This window comes from Myotis yumanensis, unplaced genomic scaffold (assembly GCF_028538775.1).
Source record: "Myotis yumanensis isolate MYYU_CA2020_CCGP unplaced genomic scaffold, mMyoYum1.0.hap1 SCAF_1, whole genome shotgun sequence".
Taxonomy (NCBI): Eukaryota; Metazoa; Chordata; class Mammalia; order Chiroptera; family Vespertilionidae; genus Myotis; species Myotis yumanensis.
This window is the reverse complement of record NW_027223752.1, coordinates 162,921,501-162,949,043: the sequence shown is the minus strand read 5'-3', so window position 1 is coordinate 162,949,043 and position 27,543 is coordinate 162,921,501. Positions and strand designations below refer to the sequence as shown.

General features: G+C 42.3%; 1 protein-coding gene across 3 annotated transcripts; it reads left to right on the top strand.

The window, feature by feature from the left end:
• Positions 1 to 1,776: 1,776 nt before the first annotated feature.
• On the top strand, positions 1,777 to 24,073 carry LOC138992421 (aldo-keto reductase family 1 member C1-like). 3 transcript variants are annotated; one of them, XM_070391198.1, is made up of 10 exons: positions 1,777 to 1,900; positions 8,645 to 8,766; positions 11,179 to 11,346; positions 13,645 to 13,761; positions 14,778 to 14,855; positions 15,676 to 15,798; positions 18,038 to 18,147; positions 20,350 to 20,515; positions 21,088 to 21,170; positions 23,818 to 24,073. In XM_070391198.1, exons 2-9 carry the CDS (start codon positions 8,680 to 8,682, stop codon positions 21,100 to 21,102), a joined length of 864 nt encoding a protein of 287 aa, XP_070247299.1. In that variant the 5' UTR covers positions 1,777 to 1,900; positions 8,645 to 8,679; the 3' UTR covers positions 21,103 to 21,170; positions 23,818 to 24,073. The 3 variants fall into 3 exon arrangements, with proteins under 3 accessions (XP_070247299.1, XP_070247315.1, XP_070247307.1); XM_070391214.1 differs by lacking the exon at positions 11,179 to 11,346; XM_070391206.1 differs by lacking the exon at positions 21,088 to 21,170.
• The last annotated feature ends 3,470 nt before the right edge of the window (positions 24,074 to 27,543 follow it).

Genomic DNA, 27,543 nt, shown 5'->3' with positions numbered 1-27,543 from the left:
GTTTGTGTTTTCTAGTTGTGTCAACATTTCCAAGGTTTCACCAAATTGCTCTTTTGTGGCCCTCTTCCTGCCAATGGAAGTCACAGTCTTTCCTGTACATACACTTTCTAAGTGCTGGGCTTATCCTCAATTTCCTGCTTACATAAGCAGAGAAGTACATAGCTCTATTTATAACCTGATATAAATATACAAGAAAAATTACTCATATACATTTACCTTCCCTATTAAAATCAGTGAGAAATTAAATGTATTTTATTTTTGTTCATCCTTTTTTAAATAAAACATACACATTTTAACTGTCTTTTCCTAAACTCATCTTAATTTTATTTTTTTCAGTATAATTGTGAACTCATGGCTTTTCACAGCCTCAACTTTTTCCAATTAACAAGGTAGCGTGACTTGCATTTTCCAGTTGTCAGGGCTTGTCTGGCAGGATTCCCTCAGTATATGCCTTTGTTTTTTCAGAGCTGTTCTGGCAGCCACTGGGATCGGCCTTGGTTTCTGGCAACAATATTTAGTTCTGTCTTGAATTTCCTGATGCGAGATAAAAATAGTTGCTCTCTAAGAAGATAGATTTCTTTTTTCTTTTTCATCTCATATTTAACATTTATTTACTAAGGCCTGCCTGTTGGGTACTATGGTGAGCAAAGAAAATGAAACTGGGTGTTTTCAAAATGGTTTTAAAACTGTCAAATCATGTCCTGATATGCTATCCTTTCTAACTACAGCTGTACAGTATACTTAATTGATTTTTCTGAAATACCATTTTGTTGTCCTCTGGTGAACTTTCAGTGATCCCTCATCATCTACATATTGTCCAGATTGCTTCCATCTCTTCATCTCCCCCTCCCTAGCACTAGGCAGGGATTCCTAAAGGTCTGATTCTTCATTCTGCAGCCTCAGGGAGTTACACCAGGCACTGCTCCCAGCCACCCTTTCAGAGCGTGCTCTGCCGCAGTGGGATTTCTTTTAGAATTAAATAGGGTTAGGGACCAACTTCTGGTCACTGGTATTGCCTATAAAAATTGCTGATGGGTAAATGTGCCCCTAGATACCATTTACCTCCTTTAGGAGAGACAGGGCTAGAAACATTATTTTAAAGGTATGACTTCACATAATTTTTTTCAATTTAATATATTTTGTCTCTTACAGTCTGACATATTGTCAACCACTAGTATTTTCTACTATGTCAATAGTGACTTTATTTTAAGGAAGTTGTTTAAAGGAAATTAAAAGAAAATGGAGGCATCAGCAGGCATATAGGAACTCAGGTTTGAAGAATGTTGAGAATAAGTATTGAGGGGGAATTGCAGAGGGAAGAAATCAAGCTGGCAGCTTGTATTGATGGGTGCAAAATACCAAAAGTCGTTTCAAATTGCCTGGTGTTATTGGTGCCACTTGCCTTTTGAGAAATTGATTTGGTAATGTCAGAAAAGAGTTCAAAATATAGCATAGCTTTGATACAAAAACAATCTAATTTCTACAATTCTATCCTAATTAAACTATCCAATTATATTATCCATGCATTATAATTGCTGTACTGAATTGTAGTGATTTTTAAGTCCTTGGTTATTAAACTACTCTCCAGCTTTTTCTATTACTAGTAATGCTACAAGCATTTCTCAACAAGCCCTGGTGTTATTGGTGCCACTTGCCTAGGAGGTTTTGTGCCAGCTCAAAGTTCTCAGAAGCATTTCTAAATCAGCAAGACAGAGAAGGAAGCAGACCTAGGCAGGGGGGCCAAGGTCAGATGCCCAGTGAGAGGCCAGAAAAGGCCTGAACAGAGTTCAGTGGCAAACAAGCTGAGAAGATGGCATTTTAGGAATCTAAACACAGAGAGGCTGGGCACATGCTGAGAAGTTCATTGCGGCAAATTGTGTAATAAAGCCTGCAAATCCAGGTAATTTTAAAATAAATTGTAATCTGTTTTTTCAAAAGTAATATATTTTCACTTAGAAATCTTAAAAATTGGCTTATAGATAAGAGAACAAAATCACAATGAAGAAAGTATTGTAGGAATTGTCAACATTTTGGAGTTTCACACTCCTTGTATGCATTGTTTACATAGTTAAATCTGCTTCATTCACATCTCTGTACTCCATACTTTTATCTAATTAACAATTTAATAATTTCCCATTTAATTATAAAATCTGCATAAACATCATCTGTATGCATTATTTTTACTCTTTGTACATTATTCTATCATTATGCTATAATATATTAGCCATGCACTATAATTGCTGTACTGAATTGTAGTGATTTTTAAGTCCTTGGTCATTAAACTACTCTCCAGCTTTCTCTATTACTAGTAATGCTACAATAAACATCTATTTTAAAAAGTTAGATAGTTTAATTAGGATGGAATTGTAGAAATTAGATTGTTTTTGTATCAAAGGTATGCTATATTTTGAACTCTTTTCTGACATTACCAAATCAATTTCTCAAAAGGCTGTGCCTCAGTGTTTACACTCTGATCAACAGAACAAGAAAATTCCTGTCTCATTGAATCTGTAACAGTCTTGGAATATCTCATTTAAGAATGTCTAAACAGATTGATGAAATTAGTACTTCATTTTTTGCACAGAAACATGATCTTTATTGAGGTATAATTGACATAAAACATTAGTTCAGGTATACAGCATAGTGATTAAATATTTGTACATATTGTGAAACAATCCTCACAATAAGTGTAGTTAACATACATTTAATGCATATTTCATACATGCAAGTGAGGTTGAATATATTTAATAGTAATTTAGAGTGCTTTTTCAGGGAGTGGGGGTATATTTTAATGCACCAAATCAGGCATGAGAAGGAAGGGATTTGAAAGATTAAAGCAGAGCTAGTTAGAATCCAGAAATTAATCTAACAACATTTATCAGCCCCTTTTAATGAAATATCCTCTAATTATTAGGGGTAATGCATGGTGGAAAGGAATTTGACAACCCCAATGCATTTATATTATTCTAACATGGTCTTAGAATGATTAATCTTTAATTATTTTCTCCGTAAGCTATTTAATGAAGTTCTAACCCTGGGCCCACCTACATTTCTAAGTTTAAATTAATAAATTAAAAGGGCAATTGAAATCCAGGCATAATTTGCCTCACAATGTGATGCAATAGGAAGTAAAACACCCATTTAAAGAGTATTTTTGAAAACTAGATTAAAACAATCTAATCAAGCCTTTAAAGCCAATATTCATTTATAGGAAATTCAAGGGATGGAGGGAGAACTTCAGGAAAACCACAAATGAACCAATAAGACAAATCCAGAATGTGGAATTGAGGAAGGATAGTAAGAAGCTGGGAAAATTCCAGGGCAAGTGGAATGGGGTAACTGAAACAAAATAATTAAACAAGGCCAAATAATTTGATCAATACAGCCAGCTAACAAATCACAAGGTCTTATCTTCCCTCACCAAGCACACTCAGGAGCAAATGATTTACACATTCCAAACCTTGCCAGGGCAGACCCACATAGGTTCTGGTCCCTCTTCAATGACATTTATCTTTAGAGATGAAACTGACCAGAGAATGAGCCTGATCCCTCTGAAAAACTAATTTTGGTGAATCAATATATTGAAAGAAAACTAATGAATATTCTGTTAAAACAACCCCCCATACCCCAGATCCTCTCCTAGGATTCCTGCCTATAAAAGAGAGAAAAGCCTCCAGACAAAGAACCCAGTGTGGGCTCTCTCTGGAGCAGGCCCACATTTTTTCTTGGGCATGAACTTTTTACTCTGGAGTTTGCTTTAAAGTGCACCAGAAAACAAAAGTGGGAGGGAGATGGAATAATATTGGTAAAATGCTGATAAATGTGGAAGCAGGGTGATGGGTATATGGATGGAGATTCACTATGTTATTCTCCATTTTTCATGTTTTAAAATATTTTATAATAAAATATGAAACTAAGCATAAAATAGCAATAGAAAATCACTTCCAAAATGTGATCCCCACAGGAGCAATGAGTGCAATGGATAAAATAGTCAAAATCTATTTTTAAAACTCCTTCTAGCTGGTTTGACTCAGTGGATAGTGCGTCAGCTTGCAGACTGAAGGGTCCCAGGTTCGATTCTGGTCAAGGGCACATACCTCGGTTACAAGCTCCCCGCCCTGGTGGGGGCATGCAGGAAGCAATCAATCCATGTGTATCTCTCACATCAGTGTTTCTCTCTGCCTCTCCCTTACACTCTCTCTAAAAATCAATGGAAAAAATATCCTCGGGTGAGGATTAAAAACAAAACAAAAGCTATAAATTAACCAAAGTAAAAATCCAAGGAGTACTCATTGAAGAAAAATCACTGAACATTATTAAGAAGAGTGAGTTTTGTGGCATTTTAACTTGCCCTATGCCCATCATTCTATCTCCAGCTCATCAAATTCTCCAGGACTTCCCAAAGAACTAACAGTTCCTCACCAGGAGCTCTGATGAATCTGCCACAGTCTAGATACCCAGGGTAGACAGAGATGGCGGCATGGGCTAGCAGATACCATAGATTCTTCCCTCTGCTGAGCACAGAGCAAGATGATACAAAGCCACAGCTTTCAGCTCCCCCTGGGAAAGAACAGAATTGATCTATGCATCCTGCTCCATCTTCTCTGTGGCTGACCAGAGAACTAGGATCTTCCTCACCAGTCCTGAAATTCTGATGGATTTAGCATAGTTGAAATAACAATATTGTATGTAAGCTCCAAGGTTATCACACACACGCACACACACAATACCTATAGAAGTTATACAAAAGAAAAAGAATTCAAAGGATATCCATTACAAAAAATCAACAAAACATGAGGAAGACATCAAGAGAGGAAAAGACAGATGCCTGAAACTAATACAAAATAACAATAAATGTAATCTGTAATTGAAATATATTTTTTTAAAAGGAAAGAGAGATGAAAGAACAAGATTAACAGAAGACAACTATCAAAGTGATATAGTAGAATCTTCCCTATCAGTAATTACTTTAAATGTAAATGGTTAAACTCTCCAATCAAAAGACAAAGTGACTAATTGAATTAAAACAAACAACAAACAATACCAAGACTTAACTATATGCTGTCTATAAGAGAATCATGTTAAATTCCAGAATCATGTTAGAATACAGAGCACACTTAGGCTGAAAGTTAAGGGAGAGAAAAAGTGTGCAAATAGTAACCAAAAGAGAACAAGAGTGGTTATACATATCAGTCAAAATAGACTTTAAATAAAAAACTATCCCAAGAGACAAAGAGGAGCATTATAAAACAACAAAAGGACCAATCCATCAGGAAGGCATAATAATTATATATGTACACTAGAGGCCTGGTGCACAAAAATTTGTGCACTCTGGGGGGTCCCTCAGCCCGGCCTATGCCCTCTTGCAGTCTGGGACCCCTCGGGGGATGTCCACTTGCCAGCGGGGAGCAGGCCTAAGCTTCAGTCTGACATCCTTAGCACTGCTGAGGAGGCAGGAGAGGCTCCCGCCACCACCGCTGTGCTGGCAGCCACCAGCCTAGCTTGTAGCTGAGCAAAGCTCCCCCTGTGGGAGCGCACTGACCACTAGGGGGCAGCTCCTGCATTGAGCATCTGCCCCCTGGTGGTCAATGTGTGTTATAGTGACCAGTCGTTCTGCTGTTAGGATCAATTTTCATATTACCCTTTTATTATATAGGATAAAGGCCTGGTGCATGGGTGGGGGCCAGTTGGTTTGCCCTGAAGGGTGTCCCAGGTCAGGGTGGGGGTCCCTGGCCAGCCTGGGTGAGGGGCTGATGGTTGTTTACAGGCTGGCCAAACCCCCAGTAGGGACCCTCACCCCATGGGGGTGTGACCAGCCTGGGTGAGGGGCTGAGGGTCGTTCTCAGGCTGTCCACGCTCCCCAGTGACCCAAGCTCCCAGCCTCTCCTTTTTTTCTTTTCTTTTTTTCTAGGATTTATTTATCTTCTATAATTGAAACTTTGTGGCCTTGAGCGGAGCCCAGGTCCTTGAGTGGAGGCCACAACTGGCTGGAAGCAGGTATCTGGAATTTATTTATCTTCTATAATTGAAACTTTGTAGCCTTGAGTGTAGCCCAGGGCCAGCCAGGACAGGTGGGAAGCTTATATGCCTCCATTGCCAGGGGCAACCCAAGCCTCCTGCTCACTCCAGCTCCGTGGCCAGCACCAGCTTAGTTGGGTAAATTTGCATGCTCACTCCTGATTGGCTGGTGAGCATGGCTTGTGGGCGTGACTTGAGCGTAGCAGAAGGATGGCTAATTTGCATGTTTCTCTTTTATTATATAAGACTAGACTAGAGGCCTGGTGCATGTAATTCATGCACTGGGGGTGGGGGGTCCCTCAGCCCAGCCTGCCCCCTCTTACAGTCCGGGAATCCACAGTGGATGTCCTCAGGGGAGTGGGCCTAAGCTGCAGTCTGGCCTCCCTCTGCAGGAGGTGACCAGGCTGATCAGGGAAGGGCGCCACCCCCATCACCAGCTGCTGCTGCCACTGCTGGCCACTGCAGCCACCAAGGTGTTTTCATCAACATGGACTCCAGTCTCTTCACCATGAAAAAATGACAATTATTTTTTAGGCATTTTCAAGATGTCTCTTTCATAAGATATGACAATTCTTTCTTTCTTTTTTTTTAATCCTCACCTGAGGATATTTTTCCATTAATTTTTAAAGAGCGTGGAAGAGAGAGGGAAAGACAGAGAGAAACATCAATGTGATAGGGACACTTCAATTGGTTGCCTCCTGCATGAGCCTGACCTGGGCCCCAGCCAATGAGGAGCCTGCAGCCTAGGTACATACCCTTGATCAGAATCAAACTCTGACCCTGTGATTGGCAGGCCAAGGCTCTATCCACTGAGCCAAACTGGCTAGGGCAGGATATGACATTTCTTAGTCCCTGACCTTTGTTTTTTCCTCCAGGAGTGAGGTGAAAAACCCTAGATCACCTTCTTGGATTCTTATTACCCAAATTACCAAGAACACTGCGAGTGGCATAGAGGGAGCTTAGCCAATGAGCGGTCAGAAAAGGTGTTTCCTCTGTAGCTCATGCACAGAGGCCCCCCTGTGTGTGTGTCTGCTGGGAGCCTGTTCCCAGAGCAGTGCCGCGGCCACTCAGAGCAGGCCCCCACCCCTGTGTGTGTCCCCTGGGGTGGAGGCATGCTCCGAGCCATGCTGGTCATGACTGTTAAGGCTTAGAGCTGGTTATGACATTACGGTGTCCTGGACAAATTTGCATATTACCTCTTTATATATATAGATAATGACCCAACACCAAAATACCTAAATATACAAAGCAAATGTAGGCAGAACTGAGAGAAGACATAGGCACTATCTGTATCTGGAACAAGGATGCCCACTCTTGCCAATTCTATTCAATATATAAATGGAAGTCTTAAAGCAAGAAAAAGAAATAAAAGTAATCTAAATCAGCAATCATTTGTGTTTTTATACACTAACAGCAAACTGTCTGAAAAAGAAATTAGGAAAACAATCGCATTTATAATAGCACCAAAAAGAATAAATTGTTTAGGAATAAATTTAACTAAGGAGGTGAAAATCCTGTATACTAAAAACTACAAAACAATGAAAGAAATTGAAGACACAAATAGATGGAAAGCTTCATGTACTGGAAGAACTGGAAATGTATGTCCACAGAAAAACTTGTATATGAATGTGTATAGAAGTATTATTCATAACAGGCAAAAAGTAGAAAAAGCCAAATGTTCATCAACTGATGAATGAATAAACAAAATGTGGTATATCCATACAAAGGGATGATATCTATATATATATAAAGCCAAGCGACCAGAATGACAGCACAACTAGAATGACCGGAATGACCAGTCACTATGATGCGCACTGGGGAGGCCAACTGGCCCATCAGGGCCCCAATTGGACCCCTCAACTGCCTGTGGCCCCTCCCCCTGCCTGGCTCCCTCCACAATCAGCCCCCACAATTCTGATCAGGAACAGGGCCGGCTGGCCAACCCCAGATCAGGGCCCTTCCCCCTGGCCAGCTCCGCCCCTGATAGGCCCCCACCCACCCCAATCAAGGGTGGGGTCAGCTGGCCAACCTCCCTCAGCTCCTTCCCCTGGCTGGCCCCACCCCTGATTGGCCCCACCCACCCTGATTGGTGTGGGGCTGGCCAGCCAACCCTTGTGTCCACTCCCCGCCACTGACTGGTTTGATTGACCCCCATTGGGGAGGGCCGAATTCATGCGCCAAGCCTCTAGTTTAGCCATAAAAAGGAATGAAATACTCTTAAGTGAAGTATAACATGGCTGGGCCTTAATGTGCTAAGTGAAAAAAGCTAACCACAAAATGCTACAAAGTGTATGAATACATTTACATATAATTTCCAAAATAGACAAATCTATAAAGACAGGAAGTAGTTGCCAGGGGTTGGAGGGAGAGAGAAATGGGACTTGTTTCTAATGAGTGTGAGGTATCTTTGAGGATGATAAAATTGCTCCAAAGTTGTATAGTGGTAGCAATTCTATGAATACACTAAAAGTTATTAATTAATAATTATTAATTATTAATTATTAAAAGTTGTTGAATTGTGTAATTAAAAAGGGGTGATTTTATGATATGTGACTTTTATTTCATTAAAGCTGTTAAAAATAGCAATTGTACTTTTTTTTTTCTCTCCAAATGACTTTTAATAAAGAAAATCTGTTTGTTTAACCAAGAGAGTGAAAGGAGATGCGTGCAATGAGACACTTTTCTGTGAAGCTGAATGATGGGCACTCCATGCCTATTCTGGGATTTGGCACCTCAGCTCCTGAAAAGGTAATCATAGTGGCCTTGGAGATGGAAGGGCAGCAGATCAGAACTAGTCACTGCTCGAATTTGGGGAATTCAGATTTGCATCCCATTCTTCATTGGTAGGCCAATTTCTCTCCAGGTTAGGTTATTTTGTGCAGTAAGTCAGTGCTTTTAAAATTTTAATAAGCATAAAATATTTAAGGATCTTGTTAGAAATGCAGATTTAGATGCTCTACCTACAAAGTTTCTGATTGAATGGATCCTTGAGAAGGCTCAGAGTTCATATTTCTAATGAGCTACCAAGAGATTCTGCTGCTGTTTGTCCAAAGATCTCAGAGTTGCACTGTATCAAGGGAGATGAAGGGTGTCATCTTTCAGTAGTTCAGGGGTGGGTAAGTCTGTTTCTGTTATTCTCACCTACTGTCCAGTTGTAGCCATTTCACAGTATACTGGAATAAATGGAGCCCAGTTATCATGTTACCATAGGTCAGAGACTTCACAGTAAGCTTGCTTGTGATGAAGTTTCTCTATAATTTCTAATATCCAAGTTGCCCCTGTCCTTCACTACACAGAATATTGAGAGAAATCTCAGTGACAAAAATACATGGAGGAAGAGAGACAAAATTCATGTTAGAGTTTTGGTGGTCTGGGTAGAAATAGTCTCTTAAGGCCAGTTTGTTAGTACTGTGTCAAGGGGAGGGCCAAGTGGCACTTGGAAATTCTCTCTCTTTTCAGAAGACTATTTTTATTTATTTTAAAATTGAATTTATTGGGGTGACATCTATATATATAAAAACCAAGTGACCGGAACGCAGGAGTGACTGGAACAACCAGTAGCTATTATACACACTGTAGCCAGCCAACCTGCCCAATCAGGAGGCAGCCCCTTCCCCCGGCCTCCCTTGATCAAGGGTGGGGCCAGCTGGCCAACCTCCTGCTTCCCCTGCCCCTGGCTTGCCTGGCCTGATTGGCCCCAATTGGGGCGGGCGGGCTGGACCCCACCCATGCACAAATTCGTACACCAGGCCTCTAGTTGGTTAATAAAATTATACAGGTTTCAGATATACAATTCTACACTACATCATCTGCATATTGTATTGTGTGTTCACCACTCCAAGTCTAGTCTCAGTCCATCACAATTTATCCCCTCCTTACCCATATCTACCCCCCTTCCCTCTGGAAATCACCATATTGTCTGTGTCCATGAGTCTTTTTTTTTCTTTGCTTAATCCCTTTATTCTTCCCACTCAGCCCCCAACCCCTCCCCTCTGACAGCTGTCAGTCTCTACTCTGTATCCATGAGTCTGTCTCCATTTCTTAGTTTATTTTATTCATTAGATTCTACATATAAGTGAAATCATATGGTACTTATCTTTCTCTGACTGGCTTATTTCACTTAGCATAACACTTTCCAGGTCTATCAAATGCCTTGCATGTGTCTGGTTCAAGCACTACAACCTTACAAGAACTCAGCTTCAGTGTTTTCTGGTGAGGTTTATGGTGGTTTGGGGAAAGTTGTAGGATAGTTTCTCGAGTGTGAGAGCCATGTGGTGTGAATGTTGAGGACTGCAGCAAGACACTGGCATGTGTTGCTTTTCCTTTGATTTGGCTCTTCAATCTAAGCATAGCCAGTTAATCTCCATGGAAATAGTTAACTCATCAGGAGCTGAAAATTTTAAACTGTACCCAGACCTTTTCATTACAAAGTGAGGTAGAAGGGGATAATGGGGAGGGGATAATTACAGATAATTTAAAAGGTTCAGCCTGGTGGGCCAGGTGAAAAGAAGGCAGCTATGAAAAATAACAAAGCTGTGAATCAAAAATGATCACCAAAAAATAATTATGAGGTATTTTTGAGTGAAAAGGGAGTTTATTTTCTTTTACATTTTTGTCCTACCTCAGATGTTGTTTGACGTGTTTCTCCAAGTTTACATAGATAAATCACTAATGTAGTCCATCTAAAGTTACCTCTTCATTGCATTGATAGATAATTTTTAGCATTGGATTTCTGGGCTGGAACCAACTTAATAATTTCTTATAAAGTGAATTAATTTAGGAATGTAAATATAAAGATTGTGTAAATCTATAGATCACATAGAGAGTATAAATGCAGAAGCAGGGGATTAAACACAGCAATGTGCTAGGGCCAGCTCATGGCTCACAAGATTCACTTGTGAGCATCTTTCCCCCATATTGGTAGCTTGAAATTAGCCATGGGGGGAGTATTTGCACCATAGAAATTATCAAATACTAGAAATCAAGATTTTTCTTTAGTCAGTTGTTAAACATTTATCACATGTTATAAGTCAACAATTAGCTTTGTCACCTCTAGCTTCTAGACCTTAGAAAAGCAAGAGGTTCTGTCCACTAGCTCTGCTCATGGAATTGATCATGTGTTTTTCAATAAGTGAGTCTTTATTTTTTATGCTCTTCTAGGTTTCTAAGAGCAAGGTGGAAGAGGCCCTTGAGAGAGCAATTGATGTAGGCTATCGCCATATTGATTCAGCTTACCTGTACCTAAATGAAGAAGAAATTGGGAGGGCCATCCGGAAGAAAATTGCCAATGGCACTGTGAAGAGAGATGACATATTCTGCACTTCAAAGGTGCTCTGTAGTGTTGCATATGAATCTTAGGGAAGTTCATTCTTAGCTGAACAATTTCTTGGTAATCCTCTCATTGGTTTCATTTTGACTCACTCTCAGAATATGGAAGACTGATTAGGAACATGTTGGGTGGGAATGTGAGTTCTCTTCAGACTTCCTATATTTGAATCTTACTCAATGTGTGACCTTGAACTTAAACTTACTTAAACTCCATGCTTCAGCTTCCCAAGTTGTAAGATGAAGATGATATTATTTATGTCACAGAATTTTTATAGGTGTTATATAAGTACATATAAAGCTTTTAGGAAAACATTATATATATACACACACATATATACACATATATACTTATACATATATATACATATATATGTGTATATGTATATATATATACATATACACACACATATATATGTGTATATGTATATATAAATATATATATATACTAGTGCCCTAGTGCAGAGATTCATGCACATTGAAAAAAATTAATTAGAAGATGGCTGGAGGGGCAGGACTGGGCAAGAAGGGCTGGACACGCCCTGGTGCCAACCTCCCATGGTCCCTCCCCAGTGGCCAGCCACACCTGGGGCTGCGCTGCAGCTCAAAGGGCATCTGTGGAGTGAGCAGGTTCCCTCTGGCAGTTGGGGTCCCTCATCCTGGCCTACGGGGATCAGGCCAAAACCAGCTCTCTGACATCCCCCGAGGGGTCCCGGATTGCGAGAGGGCGGTTCTTGGATGATGCACCTTGGAATCGGGCTCCCTCTTCTCTGGTTCTGGGGTGCGGCACCCGAGAACCACACTGTCAAGTCACCACAGCTTGGCAGCTCCTGCATTGAGCATCTGCCCCTGGTGGTCAGTGCACATCATAGCTACCAGTCAGAAGATCAGACAGTTGCTTAGAATCTACATATATAAAAGCCTAAGTGACCATTATGACTGGATGACCAGCCGGTAGCTATGATGTGCACTGACCACCAGGGGGCAGATGCTCAACACAGGAGCTGCCCCCTGGTGGTCAGTGTGTTCCCACAGCCAACCTCCCGCAGCCGGCCAGCCAACCACCCATGGTCCCTTCCCCCAGCCGGCCTGGATTGGCCCTGATTGCTGGCCAGGTCAAGGAACTCCACCCATGCACGAATTCATGCACCGGGCCTCTAGTTGTGTGTATATATACCATATACATATATACACACAACTAGAGGCCTGGTGAATGAAATTTGTGCATTGGGGGGGAGGGGCGGTGGTCCCTCAGCCCAATCTGCACCCTCTCCAATCTGGGACCCCTCAGAGGATGTCCGACTGCCCTGTGGGATCAGGCCTAAACAGGCAGTAGGACATCCCTCTCACAATCCAGGACTGTTGGCTCCCAACCGCTCATCTGCCTGCCTGCCTGATTGCCCCTAACTGCTTCTGCTTTCCAGCCTGATCACCCCCTAACCACTCCCTGGCCAGCCTGATCAATGCCTAACTGCTCCCCTGCTGGCCCAATTGTTTCTAACTGTCCTCCTCTGCAGGCCTGGTCACCCCTAACTGCCCTCCCCTGCAGGGCTGGACCTCCCAACTCCCTCCCTTGCAGACCTGTTCACCTTCAACTGCCCTCCCCTGTAGGCCTGATTGTCCACAACTGCCCTCCCCTGCCAGCCATCTTGTGTCCACATGGGGGTGGCCATCTTGTGTGTTGGAGTGATGGTCAATTTGTATATTACTTTTTTATTAGATAGGATATATAACAATATACATATAACTATAACATATATATATATATATACACACACACATATATATATATATCCTTACCAGAGGACATGCTTAGAGAGAGGAAACGAGAGGGAGAGAGAGAAACAATGCTCAGTTGCCTTCTGTACATGTGCCCTGACCAGGAATTGAACCAGGAAACTTTTGGTGCACAGGACAAGGCTCAACGAACTGAGCCACTCCAGCCAGTTTCTCCTAAAGACTCTTTTTTGTTGTTGTTAATTTCTAAAGATTTTTTTTTTGGTTGTTGTTAATCCTCACCTGAAGATATTTTTCTATTGATTTTTAGAGAGAGTAGAAGGGAGGGGGAGAGACATAGAGAGAGAAACATCATTGGTTGCTTCCCACATGCACCCCAACCAGGGCCAGGATGGAGACCAGGGCCAGGAGGAAACCTGCAACCAGGTACATACACTTGAACGGAGTCGAACCCAGGGACCCTTCAGTCCGTGGACTGATGTTCTATTCACTGAGCAAAATAGGCTAGGGCTGAAAGACTCTTAAAAAAATAATCCCACACCCCTCCTCTTTCAACCATTGCAGCTGTGGGGCACCTTTTTCCGTCCAGAATTGGTCCAAACTGGCCTGGAAGTGTCACTGAAGAAACTTCAGCTGAGCTATGTGGATCTTTTTCTTATTCATTTCCCAGTAGCTTTGAAGGTGAGCAAAAGTTATTTTACTTTGGTTATCAATATAAACATTGTAGCTGAATGCAAGAGAGGAAATAGTTTGTAAAATGAGAAGAGACATACATAATACTTTAAGATTCCCTATTTTTTTGGCTGCAACTATCTCCATCTCAGTTCATTATTTCAGCTCCAGAGAGACAACCCCTATGCTCCTGAATCTGAACCCAATGCCCACCTGTGTCTGGGAATGTCCTGATCTGGAGGTCAGTTGAAGTCCAGGAAATCCACAGAGGATGAGACTCAGCCCTTGAGAGGCTGACAGGTCGCTCTCTCATCTGACCACCTCCGAATGGAAAGTGAGGCGGGAGAGCACAGGAGCAAGGAGCTTGCTGAGCCATGCTCCCAGCCAGGCTCTCTCTAGAACGGGGGTGGGCAACCTTTTTGTGAGTGCGTGCCAAAACCAGCAAAATCTCTGATTCAAAATTCTTCTGCGTGCCAACCCTAATTTTTTGAGAACATGTTACACCTACTTGATATCTCTTAAGGTGTACATATGTGAAGAACCTTGAAGAAATAATAAAAATCATTCGAGCGACAAAAACACAGTATATGATGGTGAAAAATACATTTATTTTTTAATGTATACATGTTATGTAAAATTATTTATTTATCTAAGATGCAGCTATACTGAATTTATCTGAAAAATAAAAAAGTCGATATTAAGAAAAAAATTGTAAATGGAAGATTATAAGAGAGGGTTTCGCGTGCCAGCAAAAGTTACTGGCGTGCCATGTTTGGCACGCGTGCCAGGAGTTGCCCACCCCTGCTCAAGAATGATGTCCTGGGGGGGTCTCAAACTGTCCTTGACACAAACGATATTTATTAAACCTTTAACGGCTAAAAACAATTCTAGGTGTACTTCCTTTCCCTTTATCCTAACCTTAAAATTCCTTTCAAAAATAAGGATAGATTATTCCGTTAGTCTCAACAGCTTGGGTAAAGTCAGACATGGCTTTCTACACCTTCTCCTTCTTGCCTGTATTCCAGCCTGGGGAGGAGATTTTACCAAAGGACACAGATGGGAAACTCATTTTTGATACCGTGGATCTCTGTACCACCTGGGAGGTGAGTATAGCTGCCTCTGTGGTGAGAGAGGACAGATGAGAATTCAGGAAAGGTAGATCTAGTCCAGTTCTGCCACCTGAGTAGACTCAAGCAAGTTCCTGAAAACCTTCTGCCTCAATTTTCTCAATTCATCCATTTAATAATTCAATTAATACTTATTGATTGCCTATGACATACTTAGTACTTAGTGCTTCTAAATACTCAGGCAACATTGGTGAATAACACCAAGGTCTCTGGCCCCAAGGGAACTGAGAGTGCAAAGACTTGCAGGAAGTGAGAAAATTGATTATATGGATATCTGAACAAAGAGTGATACAGGCCAAAAGAAGACCAAGGCAGAATTTTTAAGATGGGAGAGAACCTACCATGTTCCAGAAACAGCAAGAGGACATGTGTGACTAGAACAAAGGGAGTTTGAAGGGCAATAATAGGAAATGGGGTCAGAGTAAAAAGAGGGGGCCACCCTCTTTTTCCCTGTGCTCAGCTGCTCCACTTCCTGCTCTCCTGGGGCTGGTTTTGCCATCATTCAATCAAATTTTACCTGGTGTTCAGCTAAAGATCATCTGGCTCCTTTAGCTCTGTCTCGCCCACTTGCATTCTTTTCTTGCTCTTATGTTCTTACCCATTTTTTTTCTATTATTTTTTATTCTCCTCCTTTGGCCAATTGCTGTTTTGTTGATTGACAATTGAACCTTTCAAGACTTTCTCTCCTGCTCTGGCTCATAATCTCTCCCTTCCCCACTCCCTACTCTCATTGTGCTCCCATTAGGCTTCTCTATCCAGTTACAAACATGACCTCTAACAATCCCTTCCTCCCCAGGCCCTAGAGAAGTGTAAGGAGGCAGGATTGGCCAAGTCCATTGGTGTGTCCAACTTTAACTGCAAGCAGCTGGAGATGATCCTGAACAAACCAGGACTCAAATACAAGCCTGTATGCAACCAGGTGAGCCCCATCAATGCACCACTGACTTCCTCTCCCACTTGAGCTTACTTTTTTCTCACGTCCACAAGTTTCCAAGGGCACTCCCTCTAGTGCAGTGGTCCTCAACCTTGGCTGCACATTAGAATCACCTGGGAATCTTTTTAAAATCCTGGTATCTGGGCCTCATCCTCCGGAAATTCTGTTTCTTTGTTATTAATGTTGTGGCCCCACCCCATAACAAAGAAACAGAATTTCTGGAGGATGAGGCCCAGAAATCAGGATTTTAAAAGATTCCCAGGTGATTCTAATGTGCAGCCAAGGTTGAGGACCACTGCTGTAGTGTATTGTAATTTCGGACATCAGCTGCTTCAAGAGAACAGAATGTATTTCAAGTTGTTGAAGACAGTTGCCAAGGCCATGTCACTTTATTAAAAACAAGACAAAACATGTAAGGGTCAGATTGGAGTATAATCTACTAGGTGTTATGGGGATTGGTCCTAAAAATTTAGAACCAACACACTACTGAGTTTTCTTATCTCATAAAAGGTCAACAAAGTTGGAACACTTATGTATAAAAGAAAGTGGGGCCAAAACCGGTTTGGCTCAGTGGATGGAGCGTCGGCCTGCGGACTGAAAGTTCCCAGGTTCGATTCTGGTCAAGGGCATGTACCTGGGTTGTGGGCACATCCCCAGTAGGAGATGTGCAGGAGGCAGCTGATCAATGTTTCTCTCTCATCGATGTTTCTAACTCTCTATCTCTCTCCCTTCCTCTCTGTAAGAAATCAATAAAATATATATTTTTTTAAAAAAGGCCTCTCTTTAAAAAAAAAAAAGTGGGTGATTCACCTTTAAGTCTGACAACTCTTGAGTTTTGTGCATGAGAACCATTGAGCCCCTTGATAGAACAAAATCACTCACAAACAATGTGAATGTACTTAATACTATTGAACTGTACACCTAAAAATGGTTTAAGTGGCAAATTTGTTATGTATATTTTACCACCATACAGTTTTTTTTAATTAAGAAGGCTACCTGTTAAAATAAACTCACTTTAATGAGCAACACATACACCTACTTGTCTTGGAGAATAGTGAAAGAAACCAGGCGTGTTGAAATGGCCTACACTCCCTGGATTATCTCATCTCCTTTTAAACATCTTCCATGCAAACTGAGAGGATGGCAGTCAATCGATATATTAAATGTCAGTAAGGCTTATTTTTTTCTTATTTTTAGATAAAAGTGCAAATGAGAGTTCTAAAAAGTTGTATTTTGTGCCCCTTGGGAGGTTTACTTCCACTTTGAAATCACCAATTACCAGAAAGGAAAGAAAGTTGGTTTTGACTGAGTAGTTGGTGAAAAATTAAGGGAGAAGCTGGATATTTCCTGAGCTCTAAAGGGGGATAGTGTTTGGCCAACTTGAGGCTGATTGGTTGGAGGGCGTTTACATGAAGAAGACCCAAGAACACCACCATGGCCTCCAGCCTGAGAGTCAGGGAGATCTGTTCATCTCATCATCTGGACTCATCTTCCACAAGTGTTACTGCGAAATCCCTGGTTGGGCTCCGGCTGCCTATTGCTGGGTCCAATAACGAAGACAGGGTTGAATCATATAAAGCATTTATTGAGAAGGCTAGTCAACCAAGAAGACAGGGCACTTACAAGCATCAAATCCTGCCTTCCAGCAAAGTGCAGGGGACAGGATTATAAAGGGGAAGGGTCTGGGGTGAGGAATGTAGCTACGTGCAGGCCTGGGGGTCACAGACGTCAGCTATTGTAATTAGTCATCAGGTGATGAGATGATGTTGATGAGATGATGATTTGACTCCTGGTGTGTTGGCCTGACCATGCTTATCGGTTCTGCTTGCTGGATTCACAGCTGAATCAGCTCCTCAGTCGCTTCGCACAGACCTTGAAAAGGAAACTTTAAGAAAAACTTAACCCCCTATTCACATAAGTATATGTGTTCTAAGATTTAAAATAGCATGATTACTTTTCAGATTAATTCAGGTGCTCTATCTATTAGATTTAGATCTCCCCTATCCCAAGCACTGAGATCAATATTGTGATGCTATCTCTGGGTAGGTAGTCAGAGTTGAGACTTGGGAAGCTCCAGTAGCACAGCTGTGTGACAAGCATGTGTTTGTCCATGTAGCTTGTATTCCTAACTATTTTTGACACTATGCAATACAGCACTGTATGTTCCTTGTAAACTTGGTGTTGGTGGTTCTATAATCCATTGCTTCTGTTTGGTGTTCTACAGGTAGAATGTCACCTGTACTTCAACCAGAGCAAACTGCTGGACTTCTGCAAGTCCAAGGACATAGTCCTCACTGCATATGGTGTCCTGGGCTCTGACCCCGAAAAGGAGTGGTAAAAAAGTTATTCTCATCATAGATGCCATTCCTCTTGGAGTCCTCTCTCAAATGTCTGCGGGAAATTAGTAACTCATCTTTGTCAACCCTTTCCCTAGCCTACATTGTGAAGACTCTATGAACATCTATATATATATAAAGAGTCAGGGTCCGTAATGTCCACAACGACCGAAGGCTCAACCAAACACCGGAAGTCACCACCAGCCAGGGCAACCCAGCACTGACTGAAGCCAGTGCCAGCACAGTGACCCAGCACTGACTGCTGAGCGGGCTGTGGATTAGACCTGGAGATAGGTCTGCAGAGAGAGAGACAGGCTCTGATCCACAGCCTTTGTGGCAGCTGTTGATCAGCCTTTGCCTCTCTCTCTCTCTCTGGGCTTCGCCAGCAGCCAAGCCTCTGTTTCTCTCCCAGCCTCCACGGGGGAGGAGGGACTGCTGATCAGCTCCGCCTCTTTGATCAGACCTAGAGATAGGCCCAGAGACACTGACTGGCATAGAAACCAACCAATCAGAACCAAATCTGGGTGAAGTGCCAGAAGCCAATGGCTGCCTAGGAGGCGGAGCTTTTGACGCTGACTGGCATAGAAACTGACTAATCAGAACCTAATCTGGGTGAACTGCAAAAGCAGAACCTAAGGTGGGGGCTGAGGAGGGGTTTTAAGGGCAACAGCTACTTGGTGTAAGGTGTAAGAAAGCAGTTCAATTTTTTTAATGACCGGTTTGGCAGTATAGTGCATATGGCTAGCTATCAGTTCAGATATAGGGATTATGTCTTTTTGTTTGCCAAGAGCATCTCCTCCTGCTGAAGAAGGCTTTTCCACCCTATTTAAGCAATCCTATCCTATATAATCTATCTATACTAATAAAAGCATAATATGCTAATTAGACTGGGTCAACCGGCCATCTTCTGGATGTCTGACTTCCTTCCAGACAAAGCCATGGTGGTGGGGGCCAAGGCAGAGGCAGTTAGGGGAGATCAGGCCAGCAGGGGAGGGCAGTTGGGGGTGAGATCAGGCTGGCAGGGGAGGGCAATTACGGGTGATCAGGCAGGCAGGCAGAGAGTTTAGAGGCAATCAGGAAGGCAGGCAGGTGAGCGTTTAGGAGCCAGTGGTCCCAGATTGCTAGAGGGATGTCCCACAGGGATTGGGCCTAAACTGGCATTTGGACATCCCCCAAGGGGTCCCCAATTGGAAAGGGTGCAGGCTGGGCTAAAGGAACCTCCCCCTCCATGCACAAATTTCACGCACTGGGCCACTAGTTTTATATAATAAAAGCCTAATATGCTAAGTGTCCGGTTGTCCAATTGGCCATTCAACCAATCAAAGTGTAATATGCTAATGATATGCTAAGGCCACTCAACTGCTCACTATGACATGCACTGACCACCAGGGGGCAGACACCCCCACTGGTAGGTTAGCTTGCTGCTGGGGTCCAGCCAATCGGGACTGGGCGAGAGGGCCAGACACGCCCTGGAGCCCTCTTGCTCTCCATCCCCAGCTAGCCAACCTCCCGTGTTCCTCCCTGGCCTGGATCATGCACCAGTGGGGTCCCTCGGCCTGGCCTGCACCCTCTCACAATCTGGCTGAGGGACCACTCCCCTCCAGAGTGCACAAATTTTGTGCATTGGACCTCTAGTTATTAAATAATAACATTATGAGTAAGATGTTCATAAATTCCAGGGTTGGCTATGAAGAGTGAAAAAAAAACAGCCCAAGCCATAATTCAGGCACTTAATAGTTGAGTCATGTGATATAAGCAACCTCTTCTGTGAGTTTTAGTTTATTTCTTCAAAAGCAATATAAATTATGCACCTTTTAGTGCTGGATGACAGAACTTAGAGAATTAATTGAAAGTATGTTTTTGAAATAGCAAATTCTTATACAATAGGTAGTTATTTTTTATGATCGTGGTTATTGGGTTTTAGTTTGGGTAACCATTTTGTCTTTTTGACTTATTCAAACTTTTACTAAATTTCTCAGAAATGTTTTTTAAAATATACTTGGTTTCCCTTTGTCTTACTTTCTCTTGTTCTTCTTTGGATTTACCAAAAGAAGCAAAACTGGACCTTGAGGTAGCCAGAGAGTAATGAGGAAGATTCTAGAGGACTAGACTCCCCCAGCCCAAATGAGAAGCCCACCCCCCGGGTTCCTGTGAAATGAATATGCAGCCTCAGACTCAGAGCACTCTGCCTCCTTCCCAGGGTTACCAAGAACTACCCAGTTATCCTGGAGGATCCGGTGCTCAATGTCATTGCTGAAAAGCACCAGCGAACTGCAGCTCAGGTGGCCCTGCGTTACCAGCTGCAGCGGGGCTTGGTGGTCCTGGCCAAAAGCTTCACTGAGAAGAGAATCCGAGAGAACTTCCAGGTACAGGGTAGGGTTGAGGGCATCAGGGATTGACAGTATAGCATTTCCCTAGTATGCTTATTGATGAGGCTATCAACGTGTACTGGGTCAAATTTGTCTCCTGTACTCTGTGCATAGAAGAGTTGTATTTAATCATTCTGTCCTCCACCTGCTGCAGGATGAGGGGGTGCATGAGGGTTGGAAAGAATACTAAACAGGGTCAGGTTTAGTCTCAATCCTGATTTCTAATCCAAATGCATAGCCCCAGGGCAAATCATCCCTTAATTTCTTCAGCTACAAAATGAAGGAGTTAAATGAGATGAGGTTTGGGCTCAAATATTTGTAGGATTCCTTTGCTACATCAGCACAGCTACCCCAGAGAAGTCTTTGAGTGTGGTCTGAATTGCCAATCTCAACTATCAGAGTGGAAAATTCTCATGACTTTTGCCAGAGAATGACCCCCCATGTTAATGACAATTATCTCATAAAACCTACATAAATGCTTACTTCATTTGTGTCTGTGTCTGGGGAGATGGAAGGTGGGAAGCAATTGCCTCAGGGAAATTTAATAGTTCTTCTCACATTTCTACTAGGTTTTTGATTTCTAGTTGACACCAGAGGATATGAAAACTCTAGATGGCCTCAATAGGAACCTTCGCTATTTCAAAGACACTTAGTAAGTAGCTTGTTCCATTGCAGACACTGGGGAGCATGACAGGGAAGGAACTCCACTTATTCCCATCCACAAAGGACAAGGTCTTCTCTGCCCTCCTCCTTTAGGGAACTTGTTGGAAATCCTTTTTCTTGAAGCCTTCAGACCACCTTTTCACTGTTACCCTTGTGTTCCCTCTGTCCTAATGGTACTTAAATTCTAGGGTCAATTTATTAATATCCTTTGCATAGTGCCTCAACTCTTGCCTTCTCTCCCCGTCTTACTCATTGATCTAAACAAAACCTGGTTAAGTCCCATCTCTATTCACATCATCAGTTTTTCCTTCTTCACAAGATTATTCCTTAAGGCATTAAAATGTGTGCTCATCTTTAAAAAATCCTCAGTGGAGCCTACCTCACTTCCCAGGTACCCCAGCTCCACCCACTTCTCCTTTTATAGAAAAACTTCTAGGAACAGGCTATACTTGTGCCTCCAGGGTCTCTCTTCTCCATCTCTTTCGAATCCACACAAATCAGGCATTTGTTCTCTACTTTGCCAACACTACTATCAAGTTAACCACAACCTCGTTTTTGCTGACACCAGAGTAGGCCACTCTGTCCTCCAAGAAACACTTGCTTTCTTTGGCTGCTGACCTTTGCCCTTCCCTCTCTCACCATCTCATCTCATGGTCTCAAGTCCTTTGCAGGTTTCTCCTCCTCAACTTGACCTCTTAACTTTGGAGTGACCTAAAGCTCAATCCCAGACCTCTTCTTTTTTCTATCTATACCCGCATCCCCGGTGATTTCATCTAGTCCTGTGCTTTCAACACCATCTAAATAGAGACTCCCCCCCACCCCCCAAATTACTTCTAGCCCAGACCTAGGCCCTGGAACAAGAGTTACAGATCCATTTACTCAACTCCACTTGGATGTTTAATAAGCATCTTAAATTTATCACCAGTGATGGTATTTGCAGGGCTACCCCTTTCCCCCCTTACAAACTCTCCCCCCCCCCCCGCCCCCCATTCATGTTAATATCAAGTCACTACTGGCTTCTCCCTGGCTTCTCTACTTCATCCTCAGAGCCAAGGGGTTACACAGTAGACCTGATAAAGCACTCCACCTTGTGGTACCTGCTGGCCTGCCATGTCACTAAGAACAAAGGCCAAATTCCTTACACAACCTACAAGAGCCAACAGGGGGCTCCATCCCTACATCTCTGGCCCCAGGACCTACTGCTCTCAACCTCTGACTCCAACACAGCTCCAGTGACACGTTGGCTGCTTGTCACATATGCCAAGTCTGTCTCCGGGCCTTTGCACTGGCTCTTTTCTCTGCTAGAATGCTCCTCCTCCTGGTGGCTGGATGTTCAGTTCTCCCCCTCGTGAAGTCCTAACTCAGATGTCACCTCTGTAATACCTTTTCTGTCACTTTATCTAAAAATGCACCTCTGTCCAGCACTTTCTTTCCCTCTATCCTGATTTATTTTTCTCTGGGCACCTATCCCTAATTAACATGCCATATAGTTCACTAACCTATTTTTCGTTGTTTTTTGTTGAGCACAGAATGCTAGATCCTTGGGCATGTTTTTATTGTATTTTAAAAATATTTTTATTATTTTCAGAGAGGAAGGGAGAGAGAGATGAAAACATCAATGATGAAGGAGAATCATTGATCGGCTGCCTCCTGCAAGTCCCACACTGGGCACAACCTAGGCTGAACTGTTAGCTTCTGGTTCATAGATCAAAACTCAACAACTGAGCCATGCTGGCTGTGCAAATCCTAGGGCAGGTTTTTAAATAAGCTACTCTTTCCCTGAATAATCAATAAATATTGGTTGAGTGAATAGGTAGAAGGGTAAGAGGAAGAGAGAATAGAGGAGCAGGTGGTACACCTTAACAATAATCAATAATTATTCAGTGATTTACCATTTTCTTTCTTTATTTTTAATTGATTTTTAGAGAGAGAGAGGAAGGGAAAGGGAGAGAGAAAAAAACATTGATCAGCTGCCTCCTGCATGCTCTCTTCCATGGATCAAATCCTTGGCTCAGAATTGAACCAACAGCCTTTTGGTACACAGGAAAACACCCAACCACCTGACCCATACCAGCTAGGGATGATTTAACATTTTCTATCTCAAAAATTATATGTATGTAGAGCTTGCTAATTGGAAGCTCTCTATTGAAGTGACTTATTTTATAATCATTGTATCCATCTTCAGGACAAGTATATACTTTTCTGAGTGGAAGAAATTGAAGAACAGTCATATTTTTATCACATTCCTCATCATCAACTTGAAATGTTTGTTAACTTCATATATTTAACCAGATTAACATTGTTTTAAAGGAAGGCATAATTCATTTCTGCCCTTTTAGGAGATTAAAATTGCAAAACAAAGAGTTTTATCTCCTTAATTTGTAGAATAATATACCTGCAAAAATAGAATATAATAATTTATTTTTGTGTAGGTGCTCAAGAGCAAGTAAGTATATTTGTATTTTATAATGTATGTATTACATTAGTACATGGTTATTATAATACTAGTTGGGTTTGCACTTTCCGGTAAAGAAAATTATTAATTATTAATTTTCATACTTAAGCCAGTTTAAAGGAAACCTCTCTATTCAGCCCAGAAACAGTGACTTGACTAAGGCTCTCCTTTTACCTTTTAGTTTTGCTGACCACCCAAATTATCCATTTAATGATGAATATTGACAACAGTGTCAGAGGCTGCTCCAGATTTTGGTTGATGATTGGAGAACATCAAGGATGAGAAGATGTCTGGTTTATTTTGTGCCCCTCAGCCTGACCAGTCACAATATGGCTTGAGTCCCTGGACCAGGAAATAAAAGTCTCTAAACTTTTCTTCCCCCCTCCCCCCCCCCCCCGCCCCCCGGAATAAATAATGATACAGTTTGAACAACCTAACCTACCACTGCTTTGGCTATTTTGTTTGTTTGTTTTGTTTTGTGTTTCCCTGTGTCACTGAGGTTGAAATGCTGACATCCCAGGAAGTAACCATAGTGGATATGAACTCTCAAAAAAACAAAAACAAAAACAAAACAAAAAAACCACACACACGCTCACAGAAAACTAACCATTTACTATACTTTTAAGTGTTCAGAGTCCACTTTTTTACCTGTCTGTAGTTCTTGTTTTATTTTCTTTTTTGTTCTATGAATTTGCCACACCATACAACTTAATGAGACATTTTAAGGAGATCTTAAACTTAACACAAATCCATGAAAGGTCCAGATTTGGATTAAAAATTACTCACAATACCAAGAACAAGGGAGATACCAAATTGAATGGAAGATAAGCAACAGATTCATGCACCAACATGACTTAGATATTAGAATAATCTGACAAAGGTTTCAAAGCAGCCACCATACAACTGTTTCATCAAGTAATTACAAATAAAGTTGGGACAAATGAAAAAAGAAAAAAATTTCAACAAAGAAACTTTGTGCTCAGGGAAACCAGACACAATGAGGCAGGGACACCAGCAGAATGGTACACACATTTGAAGATGTGCAAGATATTTTCCTTATGGCTGAAATTCTTTACAAGAACACTGACTATTTAAAAGAAAAATAGATGAGAAGAGATAAACCAAAGAACTTATATACTTACTAGAAGCCCGTTGCACAAAGATTCGTGCAATAGGCCTTCCTTCCCCTGGCTGCTGGCACCGGTTTTCCTCCAGCTCCTGGGACCCAGGCCTTTGGTCCGGTCACAGCGGAGAAGCCAAGCCTCAAGGCTAGGCTTCTCCCCTCTGGCCACAGCAAGGCTTGGCTTCTCCGCTGCAGCCACAACGAGGCTTGGCTTCTCCGCTGTGGCCGCTGTGAGGCTTGGTTTCTCCACTCCAGCTGCAGGAAAGAAGCCAAGCCTCTTTAGTCTTTAGTTTTCAGTCTTCAGTCTTCACTCTGGCCAGAGCCTTCAGTCTTTGCTCCGCGCCTGTGTATGCAAATTAACTGCCATCTTTGTTGGGTTAATTTGCATAGTCGCTCTGATTGGCTGGTGGGCATAGCGGAGTGACACCAATTTGCATGTTTCTCTTTTATTAGTGTAGATATGTACAGGTCATGGACACTGGCAATAGGGTAGTGAAAACCTGGGAGGGTAGGGAGGGTCTGGGAGGAGGGGGGTAAAAGGGGAATGGGAGAAATCTGTAATACTATCAACAATAAAAACATATTAAAAAATAAAAATAAAGGAAAAATGATAACATTGTATTGTGTATTACATCTTGGAGGAATCAGTATAACAAAGCACAGGGCAGGAGTAATGAATGTGCACTGCTACCTGGTGCTTCCATTATGGTCTCATTTCACTTCAGAGAAGAAGGGGTAGATTAAGGTGCAGGTGAGCTCCAGAGCCACCTCTTAAATGTCTGCTGGGTGGGTGGCCTAGGCCCTCATTAAGTAGACCCGGGTCTCATAACATGGTTGAGGAAAAGGCCCTCACTACCTACTTTCTGTCTTTTTCCCACTTTCTCCACAATCTCCTGTTTCACTTTATTTACCCACTAGAGGCCTGATGCATGAAGATTCATGCAAGAATAGGCCTTCCTTCCTCTGGCTGCTGGCACCACCTTCGCTCCAGCTAGAGGTGCCTTTTCACCTTCACTCTGGCCCAGAACTGCCTTCTGCCTTCGCACACTGCCCAGAGGCCCAGATCAGCCGGGGCAGGGAGGAACGCCTGTGTTGTCACCATGGTGACGACGGAAGCATCCTGGCCCGGCTGCCACCATCTTTGTCACATCAATTTGCATATTCCCTCCTTATTGGCTATGGGTGCCACCATCTTTGTTGTGAAGTGATAGTCAATTTGCATATTCTGTCTTTATTAGATAGGATTGTCTATAGGGCCTGGCCACATCTCCCTTTTGCTGAGGCTGTTTTCTTCCCTGCTGTGTGTGCCTCTCATTTTCCACGTATCTTTGGGTTTTCCATTCCAATGAAAGGAGAAAATGCCCAATGGGACAGGTATCGATTGAGATGAGCCACTCCCACCCCACCCCATTCCCAGTCATCAGGACACAAACCAGCCAGCTGACACAAGTAGGCTCCTTGAAGGGGACAAGTGTCTGTATTTTCTCGCAGAGCCTGTGTCTGCTGGCCCTTGGGTGGGAAAGAACTCCCACAGAAGTCATGTTACCCAGAGAAGAGCAGGTCCCAGGGGAGGAGGGCTTGTGAGCCAAGCTGCACAGAGCTTTTCAAGTACCATGTGTAGGAAACTGATGGAGAATGTGACTGCATAAACTCTGTGAAACTTCCTAAGCTTTATACTGTATTTTTGTGTGTGTATAAGAGGCCATTATTTTTTCTAAAATCATCAGACTGAAAATTGAGGGGTGTCTTATACACAGAACTAAGCCAAGGAGGGAGCCATGCAGGTACATAGCTGCCCATACCTTGTCAAACAGGCTTCCTCCAATCACGAGCCTTATTGTTACTGACGTCAGCTGATACCATAATTGGAGGTGGAGGTGGAGAGTGCACAAATGCAACAGAGAATGCAGCATTCTGAGCCCATAAAGCTGTCAAAAAATAAAAATAAATACCAGTAAGCAATTGTCTTACTCTGCAAAATTCAAACTGAATTTAATCAGTTATGCAAAAGATCATGGAAATAGAGCTGCAGAGAGACAATTGGTACCTCCTTCCACTGAGTGTATGTTCAGACAGTGGAGAAAACAGGAAGAACAACTCCTTAAGAAGCTAAAAAAGAAGGCCTTAAGAGGAAAACCAGCAAAATGGGCAAACTTGGAGCAGAGGCTTAAGACTTGGGTTATGGAGCAGCGCCAGAGTGGCTTATTTGTGTCAACCAAGCTTATTCAATGTTAGGCAAGAATGTTTGCAAGCAAAATGAACATTGTTGATCTTATAGGAAAGGCAAAATGGTGCTTCAATTTCATGAGGAGAGAAGGGTTGGCCATGAGAACATGAACAAAGTTAGTTCAGAAAATGCCACCAGTTTATGAGGATGATCTCACATATATATTAATAGGCGGTGACTCTGAAGACAGCAGCAATAGTATGGAAATTGGAGAAACTGATATATCTGGAACTAATAGTAAGAAAAAAGCAGTGATGCGACAGAGGCTGAGTAAAGTGACATGCTGCATAATATCATAGTACTGGTATGTAAACATTACCTTCAGTAATTACTAAACAAAAAGTGTTCTAAGTTTAAAATATCGATTTATTAATTTTGGGTTGGAAAAGTGGGGGGTATTCTTATACATGGGGGTGTCTTATACACGGAAAAATACGGTAATTCCCTTATTTTTGCTACTTGTTGTTTCTTTCCTCACAATGACTCACAAAGTGTTTAAAAATAAAAACAAAAACAAAAAAATCTTGCCCTAACCGGTTTGGCTCAGTGGATAGAGC

Bases quoted from the DNA above. Each gene is read 5' to 3' on its own strand.
- LOC138992421 (XM_070391198.1), top strand. From the start codon at position 8,680: ATGCGTGCAATGAGACACTTTTCTGTGAAGCTGAATGATGGGCACTCC. The intron at 11,347-13,644 runs GTGCTCTGTAGT...CAACCATTGCAG, and splicing joins ACATATTCTGCACTTCAAAG to CTGTGGGGCACCTTTTTCCG. The intron at 14,856-15,675 runs GTGAGTATAGCT...CTTCCTCCCCAG, and splicing joins ATCTCTGTACCACCTGGGAG to GCCCTAGAGAAGTGTAAGGA.